This window comes from Vipera berus (genome assembly GCF_964194415.1).
Source record: "Vipera berus genome assembly, chromosome: 3".
Lineage (NCBI taxonomy): Eukaryota > Metazoa > Chordata > Lepidosauria > Squamata > Viperidae > Vipera > Vipera berus.
The window spans coordinates 153,545,458-153,563,284 of NC_138204.1; the positions used below are offsets into that span (position 1 = coordinate 153,545,458).

At 35.7% G+C, this 17,827-nt stretch overlaps 1 protein-coding gene across 3 annotated transcripts in view; it reads left to right on the plus strand.

Annotated features, from left to right (window-relative positions):
• Positions 1 to 17,827, plus strand: part of CARMIL1 (capping protein regulator and myosin 1 linker 1) — a 136,567-nt gene that overhangs the window by 81,050 nt on the left and 37,690 nt on the right. For all 3 annotated transcript variants that reach the window (XM_081324419.1, XM_081324418.1, XM_081324420.1), the window contains 13 exons: positions 577 to 654; positions 748 to 824; positions 2,166 to 2,270; positions 3,281 to 3,350; positions 6,621 to 6,702; positions 7,330 to 7,429; positions 7,522 to 7,576; positions 10,319 to 10,491; positions 12,321 to 12,389; positions 14,673 to 14,766; positions 15,740 to 15,838; positions 16,334 to 16,462; positions 16,654 to 16,785. In XM_081324419.1, the coding sequence (XP_081180545.1) occupies positions 577 to 654; positions 748 to 824; positions 2,166 to 2,270; positions 3,281 to 3,350; positions 6,621 to 6,702; positions 7,330 to 7,429; positions 7,522 to 7,576; positions 10,319 to 10,491; positions 12,321 to 12,389; positions 14,673 to 14,766; positions 15,740 to 15,838; positions 16,334 to 16,462; positions 16,654 to 16,785 (1,263 nt within the window). The remainder of the gene's footprint in view (positions 1 to 576; positions 655 to 747; positions 825 to 2,165; positions 2,271 to 3,280; positions 3,351 to 6,620; positions 6,703 to 7,329; positions 7,430 to 7,521; positions 7,577 to 10,318; positions 10,492 to 12,320; positions 12,390 to 14,672; positions 14,767 to 15,739; positions 15,839 to 16,333; positions 16,463 to 16,653; positions 16,786 to 17,827) is intronic.

Consider the following 17,827-nt stretch of genomic DNA (forward strand, 5'->3'; position numbering starts at 1 on the left):
GTTCCAGTTTTGATATTTTATAAATCAAACTTTTTCCATCTGATTTTTTTAATAGTTGTGGTAAAATTGCAACTTCCAGAATTTCTGCCAAGAATGGACATTTCAAGTTTGATGAAGTGCTCTATTTCACCTAGGTGAAGGACATAGTAAAGGACATGCTAGCCAGAAAAAAATATATGTTGCAGATGAAATAAATGGCACTCTTGTTTGCTTTTGCCAATGTTTGGCTTTAAATGATAAGGGAACATTATGCTATTTGATGGAAAGATGGATGATACAGTATGACAGTACAATTATTTTTTCCTTTCATTATTGGTTTAGTAAATACAAGGCAAAAGATGAAAAAAAGAAGGATGATTAGTACTTTAATATTTTATTTTAATTCAAAATCATTGTTAGTTGAAAATGAAGGAGGATAGATTATTTAACATCGAGGTTGTTGATCTTCCAAAATAAGCTGTTTTGTAATGTCCATATGTTAAAAAATGAGTTATTTATCTACTGTTTTTTGTTCTTGGAGTTAAGATAGAAGTAATAAGAAAGCTAAACTTATTTCTTTCTCTTTCACACATCTAGTCCCTGTGTAATTTTTTGGCTCAGCCAAATGCCATAATTCATCTGGATTTATCAAATACAGAGTGTGCATTAGACATGGTAACATTTATTAATTTATTATAGAGAATCCCCACTTTTATATTCCAAATTGTTTTATAAACATACTTACTATCTTATTCCTTTCTGATTTAGGTGTTTGGAGCACTTCTTCATGGCTGCCTTCAGCATCTTGCCATCCTAAATCTGTCAAGGACAATTTTTTCACACAGGTCAGCATTCAAAATATTATGCTTTGGCATGAACTTGGTACTATAGGTGGAATTCTTGTTGCTCTCTGAGCTTGGTTATTTTCTTGCAGATATTTCTTTACCAAGAACTATCAGTACTATGAACAGCACTGATAATGTTACCTAGCTTAGTAATGAAACATCTGCAAGAGGACAACCAAGCACAGAGAACATCAAGTAATCCATAGTTCAACTTATCAAATTATCAACACATCAACATACACAGACACATAGACCCTCTCAGACACACACATACACAGGGGCATTTTTTTGTAGATACAGGTATATCTGTGAAGCACATACCCCACACTAACATTCAAAGAGCATCCCCTGGCTTGAAAAAGCAAACAATGGAGGATTTGATTGAAATGAGAAACTAAACTCTTAGTTCAATCTCAAAATATAGATTAAGGGCATACTTAATTGTAAAAGTAGTCCTTGACTTACGACCAGTCACTTAGCAACCATTCATAATTATGATGGACCTCTCCAGGGCTGCTTACAATCCAGTTCTGTAATTTTGACAACCGCCCTTCCCCCAAGGCCATATGGCATGTCAGACAGTCAGCAACCAACATGCAGTTTGGGCCATTTACAGAGTCCCACAGTCATATGATAGCATTTTACGATGTTTTCGGCAAAACCAGCCCATAGCAAGCAATTGGTTTGCTTAATGATTGTGGTGGTTGCTTAATAACCGCAGCATTCGCTTAATGACCTACAAAAAAGGTCATAAATTAGGGTCAGTCACATGGGTGATCTATTTTATGACATCACGACTTACAAATTTGATGGGCAGGCTCCATTACAATTGTAAGACAAAGACTATCTGTACAGAGAATGTACTTCTGAATTTATAATATATATTCTAATGCATGCTACTGAATTTAATGGAGCATTTTAGTTCCAGTTTGCATCCTTTTATCAAAATGGATACATCTTTCTATGGTGACTGATGGAGGATTTTAGTTTTGATGGTAAAGTAACATTGCCATTTTTCTATAACACAGAGATAGGAATACTGGATTTAAGATTCATCAATTTGAATTTTCTCAAATATATTAATTTCTTACACTGACACGGCAGGCATGTCAGTTCATTCATCCTACTATGATCATTGATCCAGGTATTAAAAGTGGTTAATGAATGTTATTCAAATATTGTATAAAATATATGTAGCTCTTTAATTTCTCTTATGTATAATTAATGTTGCCTTTTTATGGGAAATAATGAATAATAACTGGGGATTCTTATCCCTGCTTTGAAGATCTTTTGAGCTTATGGAATATAACCTGTTTTTTAAAAAATCTATCTTCTTCAAAGAAAGAGCAAGGAAATTCCCCCATCCTTCAAGCAATTTTTCAGCAGTTCATTTGCTTTAATGCAAATCAACTTTTCAGGAACTAAACTTGCACCTGAGCCTCTAAAGTAAGTAAACATTTTTTTTTCTTTCAAGACTTTGTTTTGTTTCATTGAGAAAGTGTTTTATGACAACTTTACTGTGGTTAGGAAAATGACCCATATATTTTGTGAATTTGAGAAAAGCTATTTGGCTTTTGAATGGAGAGTTAATGTCAGAAGTAAAATATTCGGTATGAATTTGCTTTGACTTGACTTTTGATGTCCAATCTTCACTCCTGTGCACAGGAGAAAGGGTTATGATTTAAGCAGTCCTATACCTAGATTTGAATACGACAACTTAACATATTATTTGTGTAGAAAAAAATCTTTAATTCAGATTGAAAAAAACCCTGTGGGATACTTTACAGCATGGATGTCCAATCTTTTGGCTTGCCTGGGCTTCATTGAATGAAGAGAAATAGTCTTGGGCTGCATATAAAATATATATTTAATCTATATAAATCACATAATAATGTTAAAAATGTATGATCTTGAAGGGCCTTATTACTAGCTGTCCAGGGCTGTGGGTTGACATGCCTACTGTACAAGGTTATTTGTTCTTTGATTTCTGCTTTATAAATTATAAAGTATAGCAATTTCTCCATCTTATATTCTAAGTTGCTAATTTTTTGAAGTATTTGAATATTTTTGTACTGTTAACAGTTTAAGTGTAATACACTTCAATAAATTAATATTAAATGTTTTGGCTTTATTTAAATTAAACAGATTGCAGAATGATGTTTTCATAGCATTTGTTTCTCATTATGTCAACATATGAGACTTTGCTTGCTATGTTCCTCAGTTTTCAAACCATGAAATAAAGAAGAAAACTTGAGTGCTCTCTAGCTCTCCATTGCATGGTTTGCCCTGAAATAGCATCATTTATCTAACATATCCCTTTCAGATTACAAATAAGTGATAATACACCAAATGCCTATATTCTTAAAGAACAGCAATATAATTGAAATGACTTCTCTGATTTGCTGGTTTAGTAAACTTTATAGTGGTATTCCATATAATTCCAATTTATTTTTCAGAGCTCTCCTACTTGGTCTTGCTTGTAATCAAAATTTGAAGGAGGTGTTTCTAGATCTGAGTAACTGTGAGGTAGGAAATATTTACAAATGGCATCCATGTCAAAATAATATTGCCCTCCTTAGATATATGTTCCTTATACTTTGTATGTGTTATCATGCTTAAAAAGTAATATGTAGTCTTTAAAAGTACATTGAATTTACAAAACCTGAATGTCTTTGATGCAACTGTGTGCATGAACAGCAGTTAAGACATGGCACTCTGTTCTGGAATAGGAAAGATTCAGATAGAAAATTTGATTCTACATGTAAGTCTGCACTAAAAAAAATTATTAGGTGTTTAGAAGTTCATGGGCAAAATTAAAATCTTTCTTGCAGTTATTGGCTGGTATAAATCTGTTTTGTTTCTTGTATTCTTAAGAATAAGATCTCTTTAAGTTATTGTGAAACCTTATTTTTTATCACAGGTGCAATTAGTGTCTTCAGTTAAAACGGCAAAGTACACTTAATTATTGATATAAATCCATTCTTTATTGAGGATTGCATGCATATCAAACAGAAAGCACAGTAGCTCAGATTTCTCTGTCCAGACTCTCAGGACTTCACTGAAACATACAAAAAAAAATTTCATCTCAAATATATCCAGCAACAAATATCTAGCATACTAACTCTGAACCAAAGCTTCATTCCTTTGTATATTGTTAATTTTAATATATAAAATATTTTAGTTCCTCAGTGCTAACATTTTTCCTTTCTTTCTTTCTGCTTCCATTAGCTTGGTCACTGTGTAAGTACACATCATGGCTTAAATAGCTTAGGCATCTCACTTCCTGCCTATCCATTATACAGTTTTTTCTCCCATGCCTTCAGCTGATAAAGATCTGGATGCTGATATTTGGCCACAGCATAACAGGTTTAGAATGAATGGTCAAAAAACAGTTATGGTCAAAAGAATAGTTATGATCACTGCCAGCTATTTCCTGTGGTAGAACTGGACAATATACCAATTTTTAAACTGCCCTTTTCTAGGAATCCCTACTAGGCTGAGAATTCCCAAATGCATATGTACAATTTTATTTATTTAAAAATGACAGGCTTTCGTTGTTTAGTATTCCAAAGTAGAATGAAATTTTTGCAGAAAACTTCATCATAATTCCAAAGAATCCACAACAACTTTTGTAGTGTTCATGGTTATTCTAGCAGGATCCAATCCGGGTTGGTCACCAGGACTAGTGATTTTGTCTTCTGAGCTTTCAGACTCATGCTGGAGCCCATCTTCTGGGAACTTCTCTCTATCCCATTATTCTGGGTCACGTATATTCACCTTCATTCATTGTTAAATCTAAATTATGAAAGTGACATTTGGGGTTAGTTGTCCTCATTCTTCACCCCATCCTTACTAGGTAGAAGATAGTATCTTAATCTAAATGTCCATTGGCACCTTTTTTTAAAACAAAATCACAGCCTAATCAGCAGCCCTTAGATTTCCTGTGATCTCTCAACCAAGTACTAACCGTATCTAACCCTGCTTAGCTTTTTCAAGAGCTGGGAAGCTAAAAAGTGGTTAAAGGTTCTTGAATAGTCAATATTTCTACATAAAAATAAGCTAAAATGTGATCTGCTTTCCATACACAACACCTAAAAATTGGTAAAGAAAATCCAACTAAACAAATCAATCAGAAGCATTGTATTTGTTCATTTATTCATTGAGGAAAATTATACAGGCTAATGTTCGAGTGTGGCAAAAGTAGGCAAACCATTGCTTTCAGTAACTGGTATAGCCTTCTTTCGTAGTAACTGGAACATTGAACTAAACCTTTCCATAACTATTGATCAGGCATGCACACCAGCATTTTTTTAGCCCATTCCTCCTTACAGAACAGCTTCAGCTCAGAGTTATTGGTGGACTTCCTTGCACAAAATGCCTGCTTTAGGTCCCTTTACAACAGACATGTCAAACACAAGGCCCGGGGGCCGGATCCGGCCCGCGAAGTGGTTTCATGTGGCCCCCGAAGCCATCCTGGAAACAGTGAGGGAACGGCCCCTGCTGCCTTGGCCCTGGCCCAGAGACCCTCCTTCTGCCAGAGACCCCCAGATCTGTCCCACTCCTGCCCAGGCCCCCATAGGCACCCTTGATGCCAATGATGTAGAGCTGGCCGTGCCCACCCAGTAGGCCATACGCACTCCAGCCACGCCCACCCAGTAGGCCACGCCCACCCTGGCATATCCACCCGGCCCCCTGAGGGCAACCGCAATGCTGATGCGGCCCTCAATGAAATTGAGTTTGACACCCCTGCTTTACAACATTTCTACAGGATTAAGATCAGGACTTTGACTTGGCATTTCTAAAATATTAACTTTCCTCTGCTTTAACCATTATTTGGTCATATGATTTGTGTGTTTTGGGTCACTGTCTTGCTGCATGACCCATATTTTCTTGATCTTCAATTCCTGCTTAGATACCCTGACTTTTTCCTATAGAATTTGCTGGTACAATTCAGAATTAATACATCTGTTAATGATGACAAGCTATTCTGGTCCAGAGGCAGCAAAGCAAGCCCAAATCATAAAACTGCCATTACCATGTTTCATAGATGGGGCAAAGTTATTATGCTGGAATGCATTGTTTGCCTTTTGCCAAACATAACACTTTACATTCAAGCCAAAAGTTCTGTTTTGGGCTCATTCATCCACATTCTTCCAATAGCTTTCTGGCTTATTCACAGGGTCTTTTGTGAACTGTAGACTGGCAACAATATTCTTTTGGGAGAGCAATAGGGTTCTCCTTTGAACCCTGCCATGCACACCATTGTTGTTCACTGTTCTTCTGATGGTGGTCTCATGAACCCTGATATTTCCCAATGCAAGAGAGGCCTTTATTTTGTATACTTTATTTATACTTGCACTTCAGAATTCATCGCAATATTGTATGGCTCTGCTTGTTCTCTTTTTCTTGTTTCAATGGACTGTCAGGTAAGCAGCTTGGGGGCCAAGAGTCATGTAGAATATAATTAAGTCTTGATTAAAGAGATTGTAAAACTTTAGGAATTGGTATGTAGGCACAAACCTGAATGTTGTTTAGATCAGGAGACCATTGGACTATCTATGGAACTGCTATAGACTTTCTTTTAAAAGAATGTTCCTTAAGAGGACAGTAATTACACTATTTTTAATCAGCATTTATTATTTGTATTATATATGCCTTATTAAATGTCAAATTGGTTAAACAGCATATTAATAATTAGTGGACAGATGAACTACTGAAGCATATTTGTAACAATTCAGCCAATTGTTCCATATTGTCTAGCTACTAAATTATCTAATATTTTCTTTTTTCCTCCAGCTAAGATCAGCTGGTGCACAGGTTTTAGAAGGATGCATAGCAGAAATTCATAACATTGCCAGCCTTGATATTTCAGACAATGGTAAGGCAGCATATTGACAGTGATTCAAATATTGTACAAAGAGAAAACTGTTTAAAGAATATGAATCATGCAAAGTGACTGTATTGGCATCAAGCAGAATGGTTTTAGCTGATAAAACCTTTTGTGGTTTGCAAAATATCTAAAGAGGTTATCAAAATGTAGGATACTAATAGTGTGCACCTAGTGGTGCACTAGTTTAATCTAAACTAATTACCATAAATCAAAATGGATAGTTTTTAGGCAACATTATTCCAGCTGCTCATGGATAGTTTAGATATTATGTGTGTGGTGTTAAAATTGTCTATTTCCTAATAGTTAATATTTTATGATTAAGCATGCTATATAAATGCCTAGTGTAATCCTGTACAACTTAGAAAGAAATGTTATAGGGGTTCAAATCTGTCATCCTGGATGAAGAATCTCTCTGAAATCAATTGGACTCACATACAGGGAAGTTGTAGTTCAACAACTCAATGGCTTCCAACTCTCTTTATCTACTATGTATCACCAAACAACCTTACTGTTGGAAACAGGATCATATGATCTAATTTTAGTATGGTTAATTCAAATTCATTTAAAAAAGTTCTCCATTATTTTAATTTTATATTTCAATCTAATTCTTAACAGGCCTTGAGTCTGATCTTTCAACACTTATAATCTGGCTTAGTAAAAATCGATCAATAAGACACTTGGCATTGGGCAAAAATTTTAACAACATGAAATCCAAGTAAGACATTTTTTCATTTTTTTAAAAAAAATAAAAATATATAAGGCAAGTAAGTAACTTCACTTTTTTCTCTTGCTTGCTGCCTTCTTTAGAAATCTGTCTCCTGTACTTGATAATTTAGTACAGATGATTCAAGATGAAGATTCAGTAAGTATTTTTATTATTTAATGTCACCTAATGAATCATAACATATCACTGAGTTTTATTAAGCTATCATAATATTTGAAAATATTGCTCATATGAATTTACCATTTTTAACCTCTAGCATTCTTCTCTAATTTATCAAATCAATATAATCAGAGAATATATACAGGGCCCAGATTAATACCTACTATGATTTACATTGAATTAACCTGTAGGTGAACAGAATAACTAATCCTGTTGGGGAAAGAGAACCAGATAATGAAGGATACTGTGATCTTTCAGGATAGCAAATGTGGATCAGTCAGCATTAATGTTCAGAGACATATAGAAGCAGAGAAAACGTGTTAAAAATAGGCATGCAGGATTGTAGAAAAAAGAGCACATATCCAGAGGATCTATGTAATATGGAAAAAAAAAAATCAAAACTGATCTTATGCACTTTCCATAATGAGGGTGAAGCCTACATTTTCTACTGATATTTTTTAATGTTTAAATGTGCTTTGCCATATACAGTAAACACGTTATACTGCACTCATTGAAAGAGGAACCTCTTATTATTTTATTTTGGAAGCATCTCAGTTAAACTGCTACCATTCCCAAATACCATAGCAATCTGAAACTTAATCCTTTCTAAATTATGTACAAAGAAGCACTTAGAGATTAGGCAAATGAATGTTGCCGTCATTTAAACTAAAATGTTTGCATTTCTGTACCAAGTATAGGCATTTCAATTATGCAGTTGCAGTCCAGTGGGTTTCTAATTTGCATAATGTTCCAAGTTAGTGTCTAATAACTCACTTAAAGGTTGTATGGAGACAGCAAGAGATAGTAATCTTTCTTTAAGCTATCAAAAAACTGCAACAATCTTGTTTGTTTGTTTTTTTAAATTTAGGTTCCAATTCAGTTTTTATCCCTATGGCATTTGCTGTTGGGGGAAAAAGGAACCCCTCTTAATTACTGTTGCATTTTTCAGTATTTGCATTGGATTTTTAGACATTTGTTGTTATGCAATAAGTAGTGTGCCCTGCCACATTTAGAACACATCTAGGCAACCAGTCTAATATGCTTTCCTTCTGTCCATGAAACATTATAAAATCTGTCAGCATAATGTGTTAATTTGCTTTGTCTTCATAGCTGGTTTCTATTCTGCCTCTAATGAGGAAGTTAGTGGTATAATGTCTTAACAGATTAAGATGCAGTGATTACTAAATTTTCGTGCCAGTGGAAAAACAATTGCACAAGGGGTGGAAATTGCACAAGGGGTGGAGCTTCAGCTGGAGGAGGACACGGTTTTTGATAGACACCTAAAGCAGTGGGTTTAGCCACCTTTAAATATAAGTAATGTTCTTGCAATTTTTATGCAACCTGCCTGTCAAATCTCTATAGATAAAAAAAGTGCATCAAGCAAGTCACTTTTGAGAGCTACCCTGTATTTCTTGTAGCCAAGGTACAGCTTTATCAAGAGACCTTTATTCATTTGTCATATCTGCTAGGCAACAGATGCCCTCTTCAGGATTCCCCAAAGGATTTCAGAGAGCAAGTTTGGTCTATAGTTAAGGCACTAGGCTACAAACCTGGAGTCTGTGGGTTCTAGTTCTGTTTTGGTGACTTCGGCCACCCACTCTCTCTCAGCCCAACTCAGCTCACAGGTTGTTGTGGGAAAAATAGGAAGAGAAAGGAGTTTTAGATATGTTCACCAACTTTAGTTGTTTATAAAAATAATAAAGACACACACACACACACACACACACACAGAGAGAGAGAGAGAGAGAGAGAGAGAGAGAGAGAGAGAGAGAGAGAGGGGGTTATTGCCCCGAACATCAACCAGTGTTTGAGAAGTAAGTCACTACAGGATACAGCAATACTAGAAGAAACAATAGTCCAGTGCCTTTCTGAGGCTGCCTTTTTCTCAGGCCTCTGGCATCCATCACTTTAGACAAGTCCTGGTCTACTTCTTTCTCTAAATGCTGCTGTGCCTCTCCTCCTATTACAATAAAACAAACTAAAATAGCCTTAGAAGAAAAATAGGCAACTAGAGAAGAGGAGGCAGCCTATAACTGGATGGATTCCAGCCTTTTAGGCATCCGTGTGGTCACTGCCAAAACAACGGAAATTTTGCTAACAGCAATGTTTGTTTTGGAGAAAAAAGCAGACACTATTAGAAGACCAGATTAGAAAAATAAAATTTGCAAGGTCTCAGCTATGGCTTTGGTATAGGAGGAAGTCTGCAGCATATAAACATGTTTTTAAAAGAACGGTTAATGGGTTATCTTCAGAGCTAAATAGAGAAGAATTATATTTTTTCCTTTTGATTTGTGTTTGTTCATTCATTCATAAAGCTTGCAAATGAGACTTCTGTTGTTGCAATCTTCTCATATTTGGAGCTGAACAATGTAAAGTCATGCAAGCTGCCTGTGAGATTAAGACTGGTAACTTCAAGGTAAAGGTGATCTTAATTATTTTAAAAGTCCCATAACAATTTAAATGTGACACATTATGACAAACATTTTGGGACAACACTGCAGTTCCTCTGGTTAAACAGGTCTGTGTCTTATATCTGTTAAGATAATATAACACAATATTATAATGACCATTTTTTCTTGACCTCGTTCTGTATTTTATTTGTATATTATTTGTTGGACATTATTGGGGATTTCATGCACATCTGATTGGATTTTATTTTGAATTGATCTGAGATTTTGAAAAGAGATTTTTAAAAAGTGATATTATCTTCTTATTTCCCAGCCTTTGCAGTCTCTCTCCCTAGCAGATTCTAAACTGAAAACAGAGATTACTATCATTATCAATGCATTGGGCAGCAATACATCTCTTACAAAAATTGATATTAGTGGAAATGCTATGGGTGACATGAGTGCAAAGATGCTTGCAAAGGCTCTTCAGATAAACACCAAACTCAGGTACTGAATATCTGTATTAACATAATTGTCATCATCAATATATCTCCGTTTCAAAGCCGAATAGCCAGCGCTTGTCCAAGGACATCTCCGTGGTCATGTGGCCGGCATGACTAGACGTCAAAGGCGCACGGAACGCTGTTACCTTCCCACCGTAGTGGTCCATATTTTTCTACTTGCATTTTTACGTGCAAGCTGGGATGAGTAACAGGTGCTCACCCTGTTACGTGGCACTTGGGATTCGACCCGCCAAACTGCCGACCTTCTGATCGACAAGCTTGGCGTCCTAACCCACTGAGCCACCCCGTATATATATATGTGTGTGTGTGTGTTTGTGTGTGTGTACACCTGTTTTTCTGCTTTTATAGACTCTTAAGGCTTTCACAGCAATAAAATAGCATATAAAACAGCAATGTGATCAATGTAATTGATTTTTAAAAATGCATCATTTTAACTTGTTGGTTCATATTCAATGAATCCAGATTCTTGTGAAAACCCTGTGGTTGTTTTCAAATTACTAGTTGAAACAGTGTACAAGATACTCCAATTTGGAAAAAATAAATTGTGATTTAGTGCTGAGTAACTCCTTTTGGTTTCTATTCCCCCTTTCATTCAAAAGATCTACCCCAGATTGTTTTTGCATTCATGGTCTCATAATTCATGATCTCATAATTTTATTGAAGGAGGAGAAAAATTCCTTAGTTAAGATAAATTTGAATAGACCACATAGAAAAGTTTTAGACATGACCATTTTTACTCCTCTGTTTTCCCATATATAAGAAAACAATGAATTGAGGAATTATTTGTGCCTATCCTCTATAGCAACTAATTTAATTTTGGACACCATTGCCAATAATCATTTGAGCAGGTTTAGGTTTGGGGAATGAGTGATTAAAGGACTGCTTTCTCCTGTTTATATGATTTCAATGCAGTAAAAATAAAATAATAAAATAAATAAAATAAAATAAAAAAATAAAAAAAAATAAAAAAATAAAAAGATACTTGAAGAAGGAGGATCTGCCTACTATAGAAGAGTGGACTCTAAAAGTTTCAAACCTAGGAGAAATGGCAAAAATTTCAGCATATTTGAAAGATCACTCGCAACAAAGATACATTCCGGAATGGAGAAGATGGATTGATTACATTCAGAATAAACATGGGACTAAAAAGTTTCATTTAGCATATGAATGAGTATTAGAATTTAACAAGATGTATTATTATTTAGCTGTGTCTAATGGGAGCTAAAGTGCGTTAGGATTTTAAGTGTATTCATAGTTAGCATATTCTAGTTCAAGTTTGTTAAGAGGCAATACCCTGTATTCAGCTCTGGGAAGTTGGGGGGGAGGGGGAGGGTAGGGTGGGCTCTATGGGGAGGTGGGGGGAAGTCGGGAGGAGGGGGAGGGAAGGGTTTTTTAAAAATGTACTGTAAAACTTTTCAATAAAAAAAAAGATACTTGAGGTCCTCTGATCAATTGAAGCCATTTCACATTCAGGAGTTTTTTAAGCTCTATAGCAAGCTTTTTCCATTGAGATACTTCAGGATTAAACTCTGTTTAATTTCAGAAGCCAATAATTTGTTTTGACATCTTTTTGGCTTGCAGAGATGTTTATAATGATACTGATCCTTGCTGGTTATTATTACTTTGGGGTTTTTTTGTTGCTTCTTTACTTTAACTCAATGTTATGCTTTTATTAGAAAAGTATTATTTTGGTTTTTTTATTGCAATATTTCCTCTCAACTCAGATGTTGAAAATACTTGTGTAACATTAATGCACGTAGGGTTGTTTTCAACATTTTCATCAGTCAATCCATAATTTCCATTTTCATACAGAACCGTTATATGGGACAAAAACAACATCACTGCTCAGGGATTCCAGGATATTGCCGTGGCACTGGAAAAGTAAGTTCTGTGTGGTTCTCTGTTAGAATTCTCTCAAATGTAGATAGAGTAGTTTTGGACCCATGGTAATCCGTGTTATGAAATTGCCACCAAGAAGACCTTTTGCTGTCTTTGTCCTCCTGCTACTTACAAGGCACACTCAGCCTGGCTCTACACAAGGCACCTGTTGGCTGTACTGGACCATCTTCCTGAGGCCACATATTCCCTTTTCCAAAAGGTAAACAACCTTCTGATAGGCTTCTGAAGACCTCTGACACCTTCTGGAAGCTCACAAGAAGGTCATCCGCCATTTGGAGAAGTGTGCATGCAGCCTCAGAAAAAAGGCCTGGCATAACCAGCAGCTGCCTCCCATCAAGCCTGACTCATCAGCAGTAGGAGGAAGAAGACAACGAAGGTTGGCTGGGGACAGCAGCGTTGGCAGAGCATAAGGCCGCTGTGTTGTTTGGGTAACTGGCCTCTACTTCAGCTGAGGGCACCATCACCTAGGAGTGCCACTGTGCAGGGTGGGCAAAAGGGTAGAGATGGGGGGGGAGATAGGTGAACAGGAGGGAGTTCAAGAGGGTGTAGTCCCTTACCCAGGCTCAGGGCTTGGAGGGATCAAACCAGGAGTGGCTTGTATCAGATGGGACCTTGCCTAATGACCAGTGGGATTCACTCAACAGCATCAGTGATGACTGACAGGACTGCTGCAATTTAGTGTTGCAGTCCTGTGACATCACATGTTACAACCACATTGCTTAGCAACAGATATTCTGGTACCAATTTCTGTTATTAAAAATGTTACTTACTGATGCAGAACTACATGCATCAATAAATAACATTTTTAATCCTGAAGTAAATTTGCCAACCTATCATTCTTGTGTAATTAAAATTAAAGCCTAGTCCCAGTTTATTTATCAAAGCATTTAAGCTACAGAGGACAATGACCAACTTAAGGGGGGGGGCGATAAATCAGTCTGACAACATACATCTTGTTGAAAGAAAAAGCTCACTAGCATCCTGTTTCAAATTTTGATCTTTTCCTTTGACCTTCCAAGATAAATAAAAACGGAGCTGAGAGAGAATGACAGAAAGCGGAAATGTTGGTAGCTATGATTTTATGAAGACGACAGCTCTAGTCATAATCTGTATTTTTCACTTCTAGTACCAGAGTCATTGCTGGAACTCATTTGTTTTATTAAAGTGCTAAACTGAGAAACTGTCGCCCACTGTCTGAATACATGGCTGCCTTTCATAAAATATAGATTTAACTTTAATTTAAACATTTTCTTTATCATATATCCCAGCAAAATTATGTACATTGCTCATTATTCTGTTCTTAAAATAAGAAACAATTATCCGTAGAAATAACCCAGCTCATTTTTAACAACAAATAAGAAACAAACTATTTCATTTGTAATATCAAAATCACTGATACTGGGTTTTTAAAACTATTCTTCTTATAGACATCTGTACAATAGCGTAAAGAAAACAAAGAGCGTTGCCATCTCATGCTAGTTACTTTATTCAATAAAGTATGATCTGTTGATCATTATATTGCCACAGCAAAATGCATCAAATATATACTGAGAAATACTCTTGAGTGCTATGATGGAAATGTTCAAAAAGCACTTTCCAAGAGTATATTGATTGGACAGCTAAGACTTCTATCAAGTCTTATTTGAACAAGGGTGCATTTTCAAGTTAGGACTGCAAAAAAACCCAACTAGTCTAAACTGGTTTAACATAAAGCTTTGCATTTTAAAAATGGGTGAATCATAGTTTTACATTACCTCCGTCTTTAACTATTTTTCATAAATTTCACTTTCAGATTATAAAAGCCTAATGGCTACAGTTATATTTTTTTTCTCAGGTTAAATAGTTTAGTGGTAAAGCTGTAACATATTTCAGTGGTACTACAGCCAGTATTGAATTTGGACTGGGAAAATTCAGGTTCAGATCCCAAGTGAACCATGAACCCACTGGGTGACCTTAGGCCATTGCCTCTCAAGCCAATCACTCTCAGAGAACTGTAATTCTGAACCTAAATTTAGGGGAGATTCTTGCCTGAAGTTTTTAGACAAAGGGCAGGTTATAAAGACACCTAAATGGAGCATTAATTTATGAGTTTATAACATTTCATTGTAACTTTGATTCAGCTGTATTTTAATGTGACAGAAGATAAAACACAAGCTGATTATCATATGTATACATATACAGCAAAAGGATTAGAATACATACAAGAACATGCTAAGTAGTTATTTCTTTTGTGCATCTAATCTTTTTGCTTACATTTTGTAAAAGGAATTATACCTTAAGATTCATGCCTATACCAGTGAATGATGCTTCGCAAGCACTGAAAACAAACCCTGAGAAAACAGAAGAGGCACTTCAAAAGGTATTTCCTACATTTATTAATATATGTCAAGTGCCGGGGAAATCAGGAGATACAGGCAGTTCAAAGGAATATAAAGATTTATTGCAAGCTTATCTACAAGAATCTGACCAACTAACAGCTAAGGGAAATGAGTGGGAGATAAGAAAGGCATTCAAGGTGGGCTGGACTTAGATTTTTTTGTGGGCACACAGACTTGTGACTTATGACATGTTTGACCCTCCCTTGGGCTCAGCCTGATCATCTCTTACATATAAATTGAAGTGGATAAATAAAAACAAAGTTGGACTTTCATGGCTGCTGAAGCAAATTCTCCAATGGTCTTGCTGAAGTCCATACTCACCTGCACTCAGGAACAAATAATGAAGAATCACCGTGATAGGGAGATGTCTTTCTTCTAAATTAGGCATGGAAGGTGAGAATAGAAGCAGTGACAAAATTATAAACATATGCCATATGCCCTTTAGCATTAAAATATTTATGTGCTAACTCAGACCAATCAAAAGGGGTTATCTGGAGTTGCTTAGAATATGAGATATAACTTCTGTATGGGAAACAGTATGACAGTAAACTATTCACTGAGGTTTTTTGCTTTGATCTTGCTAAGTTCCTCAGGAGATTCTAGCTTTAAGCAGATCACTATATTCTTTCTAGAAAATAGCTCCTTTGTTGTTGTTAGAATTAAGTTTCGATAATCTGAAATCAGTCTTATATAATATCAGTTGCACTGATTTCAGTTAACATTATAAGATTTTCATAATATACCAAGAATTGAGTTTCAGTCCTTGAAGAAAAATCTAAGGCTGTGGTCCAATAGTAGTGATCTTGAAATCAGCATCACAGAACTCAGTGAAATCTACTATTTATTATGCAAGCATATGATTTTTATGGTTAAACACTATTTCTATGTTAACATGTTTTTCTCACTTAGTTTTTTAAATCCAGGCTTGTGTCTGACTTTAATTTCTGCTCTTAGATAGAAAATTATTTGCTTCGAAATCATGAGACCCGAAAATATCTACAAGAGCAAGCATACAGACTACAGCAGGGCATAGTTACTAGCACAACACAGCAGGTACCATTCACTCTTTTATGACTAATAAAACTTTCAGTGGTTGGATTCAGAGGTACCCTTCCATTCACAGGAGAGGTTTGCATTTTGAGAAGGCATCCCATAAATAACATAGGATAAAGGCAATTCTTATAGATTTTCCCAGATAGCCTTCTCTGCTACTTCCCCTTTTTGCCAGAAGACCCTAAACTCTATGGAAATAGGAGAAACCATGAGGGAATCGTGTTATATATTTCAAGAAATAGGCTCTGTGATGTTTCTCAGTAATGAATAACAAGAAATAAAAAGAAGTCAGAACCCCAGAAATGTGTGAACATGTGTTTGTGTGTGTGTGTGTGTGTCTGAGTGTCTGTGTCTGTCTGTCTTTGGTTAAATATTTAAATGTGCAATCTCGCAAGCCTGTCGAGATTTATTTATTGTTGTTTTATCTGTTAACTTTATATACCTTTTTCTACGTGTGTAAGTATCTCTTTCCTTTCCCATTTTATTCTTGTGTAGATGATAGACAGAATATGTGTCAAAGTACAAGATCATCTCAACTCTTTAAGAAACTGTGGAATTGAAACAATACAAGAGGATCTGAAATCAGCTGAAAGACTTATGAAGGATGCTAAGAATTCCAAAACGGTAAGAGATTGCAGTTATTTATAATGCTAGGGTTACAGTCCCATTAGAATAAATACTACTAATAAAACTTCTACTTTTAGAGTTTTCAGAATTTAAAAAAGTACACTAAATTTATGCTTCTTCAGTTAAGTCATGATAGATATTAACAGTAACTCTTGTATATATATGTATATATATATATATATTTACAGTTATTACCAAACCTGTATCATCTTGGTGGAGCTTCGTGGGCAGGAGCAAATGGTTCATTATCCAATCCGATTCAGGAGATCCTAGAATCTATGGCTGGGGAAGTTACAAGAGTTGTTGATGATCAGATCAAGGTATTAATGATTTAAAAATGTTATCCTAAAATGAAATGTGGGAAGCATTCTAAAGAGGAAGGGAACCAACTTAGTTCTTCTTTACCTGTCGTGGGTAAACTATAGGCTAAATACACATCATCATAACCTACTTTGCTGCTCTAAGGCCAGTCTCAAATTATACCACAAAAATTTGGTATTTACATTTGGGGTTTTGGAGGGGGGGGAAACTAAAGAGAACAAGATGTCTTAAGATTCTGGAAGGTTTAAGGCATCTATTTTTCTTCTTTAACCCTGCCCACTTCCCAATCTTCCACTCAAAAAAAAATCCCTTTAAAACATAGTTGTCCAAGTTTTTGGCTTACCTGGGACCCGTTGAGTGAAGATAAATTGTCTTGGGGCACATATAAAATATATAATATAGTTAATCTATATAGATCACTTATGGACTTACATACATTCATTTAGTGACCATTTGATGTTACAATGGCACTGCAAAAAATGACTGTTATGACTATTTTTCATTCTTACAACCATTGCAGCATCCTCATGGTCACATGATCAAAATTCAGACACTTGGCAACTGGCTCATATTTACGACAGTTGCAGTGTCCCAGGGTTGTGTGATAACCTTTTGTGACCTGACAAGCAAAGTAAACAGGGAAGCCAGATTCACTTAACAACCATGTTAAGAATTGCAGTGATTCACTTAACAACTATGGCAAGAAGGATCACTTAACTACTGTCTCGCTTAGCAACAGAAATTTTGGGCTCAATTGCAGTCGTAAGCCGAGGACTACCTGTAATGTTAAACGTTTATAGTTAAAAGTTTATAATCTTGTGGGGCTGCATTACTAGCTGTCCAGGGCCACATGTGGCCCATGAGCTGCAGGTTAGACATGCCTACTTTAAAAGATAAATAATAAAAGCACATTTTTACTCCTTTAAATTATAAAAAAGGATAAAAATATTGGTCCCAATGGAATTATCACATAGTTGAGCAAGCTTTATATTGTGAAGCAGTCAGTTCTAATGTGCAATGGACTTTCAAAGTGATGGCAAT